Genomic DNA, 12,282 nt, shown 5'->3' on the forward strand with positions numbered 1-12,282 from the left:
TGAACCTGGGAGGCAGAGGTTGCAGTGAGTCAAGATCGCACCACTGCACTCCAGTCTAGGTGGTGGAGAAAGACTCCATCTCAAAAAAAAAAAAAAAAACTCACGCTGCTCTGAATAAGCAGATTCATTCAGCGGTATATTTCTTTCGAGAATTTACGTTACTTTGGGGGATGATGAATATGTTCATATCTTGAGTGTGGTAACAATTTCACAGTATATATACCTCTGCCAAAATGTATTAAATTCAAAAGGGTCCATTATCATAACTTATGCCAGGTTGACTGTATTACATCTGCTAAGGTTATTGGAGCTGCTGAGCTGATCTACCCTCTCTAAACTGCCTAATCATTTAAGGGTGCTGAAATTCATTTACAATGTTTTGTATTGTAGGTTTCATCTCAAGATTTTTTTCCATGCCTATCCCACTGAAGGCAAATGCCAACCCTTCCTGATTTTTCACCCTCCAACTGACGCCCACAAGACTAGACTATACCCCATTTCCTGTTAACATCAAGTTCAGGATATATTATTATTTAAATATCAAAGCAATCTGAAATGAAGCTCCTATAAGAGAAACGGGTAGTTTTAAGATTTTTAAAAAATATTTTTAGTCTTGTAGTTATCTGACTTTGCATAAACCTTGTAGATACAAACATCCATCCAGACTTGATACAAATCCTGAAATAAGGTCAGTAGGTAAGGTAGCCCAGGGCCAAAAGTTCTTCTCAGGCAGATGCTGAACCACTAACCTCAGGACCAAAAGGGCCATATTTGTGTCCAGAGAAATCAGGTTGTTCAGAATAGAAGGCATAGACCGAAGGCCTATAAGAAAATTGGAAGGTTCAGAATCTCTCCTAAACCAAACGTAACAAAAAATATCACATATTTTTAAAAAACACATTTTTAAAAAATGTTCTCAAGTTTAATTTATCCTTTAACTACTATTCATATTAGCATGGAAAACTTTTTTTTTCTATTGTTTCTATGACCACCACCCCATCTGTGGTAACTGCCTGGAGCTACCTTCAGGACTCAAAAGTCACAAAGGAAAACTTGAACATGTACTCGAGTCCTGGACCCTCCAGGTAACAGAGCCTGGTGGTAATTCACATGGGCTGTGCAATCCGAAGCCTGAAAGAACAACTAACTCCATTACAGACAAGCGTCTCTCTTGATACTTCTGCAGTCCTTGGGATGCTGCTGGTTCATTTATCAAAGCCAGAAACTCCCTTCAGCTCTGCTGTAGTGGACAGAATTAATAGCTGCAGTAATCCAAGTAATTAAATGGACCCAATAACCAAAGTCTATTGTATCCTTCTTAGGGAAGTAACACTTAAGGCTAAGAACCACAAAACTTTTAATTCCAAACATTGGCTGTGCTTCTATTCCACAGTCTAGTGTTTCATGCAATTCTAAGTTAAGATGGAAATGTACTGAAGAAAGAAGGAAGAGAGAAACAAATACCTCTCACTGTCTGGCAGGGTGAGCCACTGCAATATGGTTAATATTCTCCGCTCGTGAGGGATGACACTGGAGGGGAAAAGCAAGCAAAGCATGTTGTTAGGTTTCATTTCCACAAACTCAAGCCTGATGAGTGCTTGCTCTTGCACCCAGGCCAAATGCTCTCTATTTACCACCATCTGTTTTCACTTCATTTGTAGTAAAAGGCCCTCTTTCGAATTAGCGTTTAAACTACTATTTCCATTTGCAACATATTACGTTGCTCAACCTCTTCCACAGAAGACTACACTGGAAACTCTGATTCACAGTCAAAATGAGGAACCTGTCTTGCTAATCAGAAACTCCACTACAAGCAGAAAGGACCCTGGTTTCAGAATCATTGTCGTTTATTCTGTCGAGCCTTTAGCTGTGGCCATAAAGGGGTCAGTACTTACATCCCCAATCCGCCTCTTGCTGGCAGTGTGACCTCTCTTGACCTCTTGGTCTCAGTTTACTCATCGGTAAGATAAAGCTAACAGCAAAGGACGCTGTACAGCTTGGTTGTAAGGATGAAATGAAACAGGACAAGGAAAGGGTATGTCCAGTGCCTAAGACACAGCAAGTTCTTTAAAAACATACTTTTATTAATGATCATAATTAGTCATCATTCTGCCTCTAAATAACGGTATGACTTTAGAAATACTATCTAACCTGAAACTTTAAGTTCCTCCTCTATAAAATAATGGGTTAGGGAAGGTATTCTTGCCATTTTCTTGCAGCCCTATAAAAATCTACCAAGAATAGGCTGGGTGCAGTGGCTCATGCCTGTAATCCCAGCACTTTGGGAAGCCGAGGCAGACAGATCACCTGAGGTCAGGAGTTCAAGACCAGCCTGACCAACATAGCAAAATCCCATCCCTACTAAAAACACAAAATTAACCAGGCATGATGGCACATGCCTGTAATCCCAGCTACTTGGGAGGCTGAGGCAAGAGAATCGCTTGAGTCTGGGAGGCAGAGGTTGCAGTGAGCCAATATTGCACCATTGCACTCCAGCCTGGGCAACAAGAGTGAAATTCTGTCTCAAAAAAAAAAAAAGAATAGGCACATATAATTAAGCGACTGACAAAAAGGGTATAATCTTCATCCACAATGACTTTTGTGTTTAAGTTTCTTTCCTCTGTCGAAATATAATTACCCTAAGTCTGGCACTAGCTTTAAGGGCTCTGAGGGCTCGCAGCTAACAGGACAGTACTGCATCCCAGGCTGTTACATTAAGATGCTCACAAGCTAAGAGATATCTTTAGTCAGGGGAAATTCATCCACTCTTTCCCAACAGGGAACTCAAAATGCGTTTTCACTCCCCCATCCAAGACCAGGCTTTACAGGCATGTTCGTGATGAATTCAAACTAAAGCACAAGTGTAAATATGGTCAGGAAAAATTATTGTGGAACATTGGTGAGCCACTTAAACTTTTACTGTCAGTGGACATGAGCAGTGAGAGAGCTGGGAGAAGGATAAATCCTCAAGCAGGGGCTCTCATCAAGTGGTCTCTCTGCCTCCCCCATCACCATCCAGCTTACAGGGATTTGTCATTCCCCAGGCATCCTCTCTTTCTGGAACTATCACAGAAGACCAGAAAATCACGTGTGCCATAAAATGAGTCCAAATTTAAACATATCCCAATGCTATTGGATAAATGTGACCCTGTTCATTATATCCTGTAATTGAATTAGAAATAGGCAGAGCAAAGCCAGGTTAATCACTTAAGGAATTTAATTCTTCAGCTTTAGAAATCCTTTGTATCTAAGCAAAATAATTGCATACTTTGAATTCTTTCCTAAGTTAAAAAAAAAAAAAGTGAATGCCAGAGCTTTTTCATTTTACCTTATTTCACTACCTGCCTAAAACCTGCTTTATTTTACGTAATTGGTGTTAAGCCACAGAAATGGGGCCCTAATGAATCCACTTTTAATACTAATGGAAAAATACAAACTAACAGAATCTGTGTCAAGCTCAGAATGCTCACCCCTGAATGCCCTCGTTGGATGGGGTACTTGAACAATGGTAGACAGGGAATTAAAAGCGCCAGCTATGAGGCCAGAGTGCTCGGGTTTGAATCCTGACTCCAGCAAATGCTGGTGATAAGACTAGGCAAGTTATCTAAACTTTTGATACCTCTGGAAAACGAGGACAATAATAGTACCTATCTCATAAAGTTGTTGTGAAGTTGAAAAGAGAATACGTCCAAAGCATTTAGAATAGTGCTGGGCACACAGAAAGGGTTTAGAAAAATGTTAGCTTTTATTGTTATATACTGAATTTATAGGTCCACGGAGATGATATAGTCATTCACAAAATATTTGTTGAGGGCATATTGGGTTTAAGGCATTTGTGTAAACATAAATAAAGATATTCCTACCAAAAACACTATTATGGAGGAGTCGTCATTTTGCTTGGAGAAAGATAAGCAAGCTATTATTCTTTTCTGGGCAGGGGCTGATTGTGTTTGTGTTAAGAGAATAAGATGAGGATGCTGGAGGTCTGAGTAGCCATTCTACCTCTGACTTTAGGTGCAACATTTAACCTTTCTAGGCCTTAGTGTCCTAATCTCTCTCTCACTCTCTGTTGTTGTTGTTGTTGTTGTTGTTGTTGTTGAGATGGAGTCTTGCTCTCTCGCCTAGGCTGGAGTGCAGTGGCACAATCTCGGCTCATTGTAACCTCCACCTCCCCGGTTCAAGTGATTCTCCTGCCTCAGCCTCCAAGTAGCTGGGACTAAAGGTGCCTGCCACCACGCCCGTCTAATTGTTATATTTTTAGTAGAGACAGGGTTTCACCATGTTGGCCAGGCTGGTTTTGAACTCCGGACCTCAAGTGATCCATCCGCCTCGGTTTCCCAAACTGCTGGGATTACAGGCATGAGCCACTACACCCGGCCTCTAATCTCTTAAATGAGGAATTGGGCAAGGTTGTCCCTAAGTTTCCTAGGAGTTCTAGGTTATCTTTATGAAATAACCTCAGAGACCAAAAGGACATGACCCTTAGCCAATAGCATTTCAAATATTCAATACCATTCACAGACAGCACAAATAAATCTGACCAAGAAAGAGCAAAAAAAGAAACGGGGTACATGTTGCTGTCTTCACTACCACTGATTGATGGAGAATTTGTCATGAGACCAAGTATATTAGACATGGTCAAAACAAAACAAAACAAAAAAAGACTAAATTAAGTATTTACTAGTAAAGGGGAGCAAATTACCTTAAGACACATATAGCCCTTGTCTAGTCAATGTTGAAAGACAGAATGTGAATAAGAAAACAAATACCATTTATTAGTTGTTCTCTATGTACCAAGTACCCTAATAAGCATTTTATGCTGTTTTATTTTATGTATGTATTTATTTATTTATTTATTGAGACGGAGTCTCACTCTGTCCCCCAGGCTGGAGTTCAGTGGTGTAGTCTCGGCTCACTGCAAGCTCCACATCCCGGGTTCACGCCATTCTCCTGCCTCAGCCTCCTGAGTAGCTGGGACTACAGGCACCCACCACCGCCGGCTAATTTTTTGTATTTTTAGTAGATACCGGGTTTTACGGTGTCAGCCAGGAGCGTCTCAATCTCCTGACCTCGTGATCTACCCACCTCGGCCTCCCAAAGTACTTGGATTACAGGCGTGAGCCACCGCACCTGGCCTGTTTTATTTTTGAGACAGGGTCTCACTCTGTTGCCCAGGCTGGAGTGCAGTGGTGCCATCTCAGCTCACTGCAGCCTCAACCTCCTTGGGCTTGGTGATCCTCCCACCTCAGCCTCCCAAGTAGCTGGGACTATAGGCATGTGCCACCATGCCTGGTTGATTATCGTATATTTTGTAGAGACAGGGTTTTGCCATGTTCCCCAGCTTGTTCTCAAACTCCTGTGCTCAAGCGATCCACCTGCCTCAGCCTTCCAAAGCGCTGAGACTACAGGCATGAGCCACCATGCCTGGCATAAGCATTTTAAATATGTTAGCTCATTGCATCTTCGCAACATCCCATGATGAAGATACTATATATGTATATTTATATATAAATATATATACTATATATAATATACATATATAAATATATATACTATATATATAAATATACATATATATATATATATTTTGAGACAGTTTTACTCTTGTTGCCCAGGCTGGAGTGCAATGGCATGATCTCAGCTCACCAAAATCTCTGCCTCCCAGGTTCAAGCCATTCTCCTGCCTCATCCTCCCGAGTAGCTGGGATTACAGACATGCACCCCAATGCCTGGCTAATTTTTTTTTTCTTTTTTTTTTAGGAGAGACTAGGTTTCTCCATGTTGGTCAGGCTGGTCTTGACTCCTGACCTCAGGTGATCTGCCCGCCTCAGCCTCCCAAAGTGCTGGGATGACAGGTGTGAGCCACCACACCTGGCCGAAGATACTATAACTTTTTTATTTGAAGATGAGGACATGGATTTGTTCAGAGATTAAATCACTAGTCCAAGGTCACCAATATAATAAGCAGCCAAGCTAGGATGAGAATCAATGTAAACAATCATACATAGTGGGAATTACTGTCTTTGAACATGAATTGGCACAAAAGAATGGAGCATCAGCCGAAGATTATTTCAGAATGAAATACTATCATTAAAAAGCAAGACTAATTCTAGGTTGCAGTACAGAACCATGTTAAAAATATGGCCTTCAAAGTCTAAGTCTATGGTTTGAATCAGGTTCTAAATTTTTTTAAGTTTTCAGAATATACACTGTGTAGATTTCCTTGACATATATATTCTCTTAACTAACTGAAAGTGTGATCTTATTTTTTAAAGTTGTAAAATGCTACAAAAAAAAAAAGGGAAAAAAATGAATCCAAGTCACTTTCAGAATACAGAGATAAAATAATAGTCTGAGAAGCAAATGAAAGCTACAGACATCTTTGGAGCATACAAAAGCCACCTTCTTATAAGTGGTTTCAAATGGGTGGAGAAAATTGCCATTCAAAACCAGAACACTAGGCCTTTTCAATGAGGCTTTGCAGCAGTTTCAGGGGGGCAAAGGTGGGGACTCAGTATTAATTATGTTGTTGGCTACTCTCCATTCTGCCAGGCAAATATGTTACAGAGCAGAAGAAATTACTTCTATAAGCATCTATGACAGTCAAGAGTTAAAGAAATGTCAGGCATAGGATAACATTGGTAAATCAACATGCTGTTTATATTAAGCAGTATCATTTCTAACCTACCTACACTTACTTTTCAACTCAGAAACCTCTTTAAAAAAAAAAGAAAGAAGGAAATCTTTTAAAGAGACGTTCTGTGCTAGATTCAAATCACCAAATCCGATTTCAGTTTAGCCCTTCAAATCTGAAAAAGCTACCTTTATTTCTGATTTTAGAGAATATAGACAGTACCGTTCTGGATTAATTTGAGCCTGCGATGGCTCTCAGCACACTGCTATTATAGAATAGTCAGATTTTTGTTAGGCATAGAGGCAAATATGGAAACAGCTTTAGGTGGTTTAAAAAAAAAAAAAAGATGGAAAGAACATCTCAGTGGGAACAAAATCCCCGTGAAAGTTGAAACAGATTCCTTTTCTTACTAAGGAACCTTAAAAATCATCAACATGTTGGTACTTTAATTAGGTAAGATTCATCTTAAGTCTTAGGAACATTAACTCCTTAATCCCCCATCACTTCTTTAGCGATGGGAAGGAGCCCCATTTTCTTATTAGAAAAATCCTGGAGTTCAGTGGGAAAATGAAGTGAAAACAGAGGCTTCCCCTTGGTCTCCTGTCTGGAACTTTTAATCTCTAGACCACTCCATCGGCTCCCCAGAGGCCTGAGATCATCTAGATTTTTTTAAGTTGTGAACCAAAATAAATAAAATATGTTCTCATATATTTATAGAAAATGATAAGGAAAGCCACTGCCATAAACAGTCTAAGAGAAATATACATGTCCTAGATGGCAAGTTACCAAAAACCTACAGACAGGAATAGAAAAATCTAAAGGACATCCAGAAGGAGGAGAGACCATCTCACTTACATTCTGTTAAGAGAGCATGGGGCCGGGCATGGTGGCTCATGCCTGTAATCCCAGCACTTTGGGAGACAGAGGCGGGCGGATCATGAGGTCAGGAGTTTGAGACCAGCCTGACCAACATGGTGAAACCCTGTCTCTACTAAAGATACAAAAAATTAGCTGGGAGTGGTAGCAGGCACCTGTAATTCCAGTTACTCAGGAGGCTGAGGGGAGACTCGTTTGAACCTGGGAGGCCGAGGTTGCAATGAGCCGAAATCACGCCACTGCACTCCAGCCTGGGCAACAGGGCAAGACTCTGTCTCAAAAAAAAAAAAAAGAGAGAGAGAGAGAGAGACAGGATGGAAAAAAGGAGAGCTGGAGGAGAAAGAAAAGGTAGGATGAGGCACAGAGAGAGGACCTTAGGAAAAAAAAAAACACCTGGAAGGTCATTTTGAATTAGTAAATATTCAAAAATTCTGTATTTTCACATTTAACTGAAACAAAATAAAAACGAAATTGATGTTTTATAAATTGAATCACAGCTGTCATTTTATAAACATTGACAAAATAAAGGTAACTTACACAGACCAAAAGAATGTTCCAGCTTTCACCCCTTGCTTGGTGGCTGTAATCCATAGCTAATGAGGAAAATATAAGCGGCTTAAAATGTGTTCTGAGTTTTGGTCAAAAAAGAAAAAGTTTTTAAAACACATTAGATCAGATATCTTATACTCTACTCACACCCCAACATAAATTTCCCATTATTTGCAACCATTTATTTTCACATCTGGAAGTCAGAATCATTATTTCCACAAATATTATTCAATATATTCTCTGCAAAAGCTCTCAAAAGCTCCTGCTATGATTCTAGTGACATATTTTAAAACTCTTATTTTATCTCAAAAGCCTCTCTCTTCTGTACCTGTCTTTTCTGATCATCGTTTTGAACAATTAACTGATGCAGCAGAATTCTGCTCATCAAAGAACCCAAGAGTGAGCCATATGTTTCCTTTACTATTGAAAGACTCAAGGAGGAGTGCCCCAATTTGGCACCCAGATGTCAGAATTTTGGAACTCTGATTGTCTTGTTTTAGTTTAAACTAGATGAATGAGAAGGGGGAAGAAGGCTAATTTTTAATTTTGATTTTTCCTATATCTTTTACCTAGCGTTTTAGTAAATGTTATTTTAGAGGAGAGTTCCTAGAATAAGTTAAGTGAACCAAGCACTTCATTAAGGTTTTTAAAATATTCTTTACACCGTGTGCTATTGGGGAGGCATAACATATAGGAGTTTAGAACCTGGGCTCTGCAACCAGACAGCTTGGATTTTAAGCCTTGTTTCTGTCACTTACCAGCCATGTAGTCTTTTAGCAAGTTACTTAATATCTTTGTGTTTCTGTTTCCTTTACAATGTAAATAATATTATCTAGCACATAGGATTATTCTAAGCTTTAATGAGTTAATACATTTAAAGTCCTTAACCAGTGTCTTAACATCTGGCAAACACTTGATAAATTTCCATCTTTATTGTTATGCAATAATGGAAATAAATAATCCAGTTATTCTAGGAACATTAAAAACAGCCTAAGATGGCAAGTGTCCCACTGAACAGAAGTCTATGAGAAGAAACCCCCTCACTTAAGGAAAGAGAATGGAAGCAAATAAGAGAGAGAACTGTGGTTTGCCTCAAACCAAAACAAAAATGATCTGGGAACTATAGCCAGCCCCTTTTCTGGTTTCATTGTCTCCAGCCTTTGAGAGTATCCTTACAGAGTGACAACTTATTTTTTGAGGAAATGGGTAACTGGGAGGTGGAGAACATCCAGGAGCTTAGCCATTGTTTCAAAATCATCTGGGATACCTGCCCTGGGAAAGCTTGAAAAGGGTTCCAGACCCCTTGGAGCCTCTAGAAATCCTCAGCCCCAAACTCACAGCTACTGTAGCTGGCAAATGAGGGATGGGGCAGGAGAATGTACAGAGCCCTCTTCAGTCTGTGGGTTCTGAGCTGCTGGTGAATTTCATCAGCCTGGGAGAGGTAGGGGCCTCATCCTATTTACATGGCTCTGAGGGACCAGACCTTCTTGGCCAGACTTTTGGTTCCCTGGGATGTTCGGAGACGTAAGAATCTCAGACTGCTCTGAGAGCCCTTCTCTCCATTTAGTCCAAAGCTCTTTCTACTTTAAAGACAAATTCTGGCATCCTCCAGGAACCCCAGCCCAACCAAGGTTCAGAATGTGTCCTGGACTTTCATTCATTCTTGTTCCAGCAGCTCCACCAGCAAGAAGATGAGCTCAAATGAAGCACTGGACACACTGTAAAACCATGCTGGTTCCTAAAGAGGCCAGTTCCTTATATTAAGGGATCTATTTTAATTGTACATACACAATCTTAGCACATTCAATATCCAAACAACTTCCTAGATGTACTGCCTTGCTATTTCCAAGGAGATTGTACTAGGCAATACTTGGCATCTATGAAATTTAAGATTAATATGGAGTTTCCTAAAGGAAAACAATTGTTTAATACAAATTTGTCAAATAATGGCCCTGCACTTTCAAATATTATACTGTAGAATACATGCTGATGGTGGCATTATCAGGGCGACAGGAAGCTCTGAGAGTTAATTTAACTCAGTTCAGTAATCCTTAGGGAAAAAAGATTACTGAAGAGGTCTTAATAGTGTCAAAAGGAAGGAGCATTCAGAGTGAAAATGACAGAGTATGTTAAAATTATTATGATGACAAAATTAAGATCATTTGTTCTTTATATTTTTCTGTACTTTCCAACAATTTTACAGTGACAATCAACTTATTTTTAATCAGAAAAAAAAAACTAACCAAGTTTAAAAAGCAATGTGTCTTAGAAGCATTCAGTGTAAACCATGGAGGTAATTTAAAGGCAAAATTTGTATTTCTTCTAAAAAAAATCAAAAAGCAGAAAAATTCTGCCTGATTCTTGGTAAAAGTCAGGTTGACCACATTTTCAAAAAGAAAATTGAGAGCATGATCAGAAAAGTATAAAAAGTGAACAAAAAAGATAAAATACTTAAAATGAAAAGCACATTTTCTTCCCAAGGGGAGAAAAAAAAAAAGGCACTAAAATATTGGTCCAGAAAAGAAAAGTGAATACAAGCCAACAAGGTTATAAGAAAGAGAGAGAGAGAGAAGCTTCCCGGTTCCTTGTTAATTCAGAGATAAAAGTGTTAAAATTTCTCGAATTTGAATGCAATATAAATTTCTTCAGAGGGTGGTTTAAAAAAAAAAAATCAGGCCAGGTGAAGTACCTCATGCCTATAATCTTAGCACTTTGGGAGGCGGAGGAGGGCGGATCGCCTGAGGTCAGGAGTTCGAGACCAGCCTGGCCAACATGGAGAAACCTGTCTCTACTAAAGATACAAAAATCAGCCAGGCCTTGTGATGGGCACCAGTAATCCCAGCTACTCAGGAGACTGAGGCAGGAGAATCGCTTAAACCTGGGAGTCAGAGGTTGTAGTGAGCTGAGATCGTACCACTGCACTCCAGCCTGGACGAAAGAGCGAGATTCTATCTGTAAAAATAAATAATAATAATCACACAGCTAAAAAAATAAGCTTAAGTAAACACTGGGTTTGGGCTTTCTCCCTCTAATCCCAAAACTCCCTGCATTGCTTTCCTTTATCTGGAGGCCCAGCTTTCGACATTTGTGTCCTAGATGCTGCTTTATGAAAAGGGGACAAACGGGAATGATATTGTATCTTGTGATATGCTATTTATCAGGAATCAAAAAAGCTTCCTCTACAGGAACCAAGTGGGTTAAATATGAAATTCAACACTTTCTCAAATTCAGCATGTAGCTTTGGGAGAAAAGGAGAAGTTTGGAAAAAGAAAAATACTAGCCAAAAACATTTTTTCAAAAAACATAAACTACTAGTGTAGTCTTTCCAGCAGTTCCTCGAAGGGAAATCATTCCTTTGCATTCAAAAGCATTGAGCTAGGATAAACAGAATTCTAGGAGACCAGGGGATCAGTGGGGCACTTGCTTCAGCAGATCAATTGCTGAGAATCAGCACACATTAAGGATCTGAGGGTTGGGAGAGGCAGCAGAAGAGACTGGGGCCCGATGCAGCTGCTTTCCATGTGATTAGGGCCAGAAGGAGGTGAATGAGGAAGCTGTTGGCATGTGGCCAGGAGCTGCTGAGGCTGAGATGGAGTGCTGTTATCCTTAAGGCCACCTACCCTAGGGGAAGCACAGGCAAAACATGCCCCTGAAGGAAGCAAAGAACAGTTCCATCCAAAACACAACAGCAGAGCCAGGCTCTGGATTGGGTCTTCAGAACAGAAATACACCAAGTCCCTATCTGCATGGGACCCACAGGGTAAAGCAGACCTGTGAATAACCAACTTCAAAAGGAAAAACCAACTTCAGGCCGGGCATGGTGGCTCACACCTGTAATCCCAGCACTTTGGGAGGCCAAGGCAGGCGGATCACTTGAGGTCGGGAGTTCGAGACTAGCCTGGCTGATATAGTGAAACCCCATCTCTACTAAAAACACAAAAAAATGTATCTAGGCATGATGGCATGCGCCTGTAATCCCAGCTATTCAGGAGGTTGAGGTATGAGAATCACCTGAACCCAGGAGGCAGAGGTTGCTGTGAACTGAGACTGTGCCACTGCCCTCCAGCCTCGGCGACAGAGCAAAACTCTGTTTCAAAAAAATAAAAATAAAAAGAGGTTGTCAAATTTATGATAGAAAAAATATAAAAGCCCAAAGGGAGTCACTTTGCTTAGCCAGAGCTGGAAATGCTGAGGGAAGGAAGGCCTCCTGGGGACAGACACTT

General features: G+C 40.3%; 1 protein-coding gene across 10 annotated transcripts in view; it reads right to left on the minus strand.

Annotated features, from left to right (window-relative positions):
• ENPP2 (ectonucleotide pyrophosphatase/phosphodiesterase 2) overlaps positions 1-12,282 on the minus strand; it is a 131,474-nt gene that overhangs the window by 43,499 nt on the left and 75,693 nt on the right. For all 10 annotated transcript variants that reach the window (XM_033202467.1, XM_033202466.1, XM_033202469.1 and 7 more), the window contains exons 9-11: positions 8,048-8,103; positions 1,465-1,530; positions 750-822 (exon numbers count right to left, since the gene is read on the minus strand). In XM_033202467.1, coding sequence (XP_033058358.1) covers positions 750-822; positions 1,465-1,530; positions 8,048-8,103 — 195 coding nt within the window. The remainder of the gene's footprint in view (positions 1-749; positions 823-1,464; positions 1,531-8,047; positions 8,104-12,282) is intronic.

This window comes from Trachypithecus francoisi, unplaced genomic scaffold (genome assembly GCF_009764315.1).
Source record: "Trachypithecus francoisi isolate TF-2019V2 unplaced genomic scaffold, Tfra_2.0 Lachesis_group7, whole genome shotgun sequence".
Taxonomy (NCBI): Eukaryota; Metazoa; Chordata; class Mammalia; order Primates; family Cercopithecidae; genus Trachypithecus; species Trachypithecus francoisi.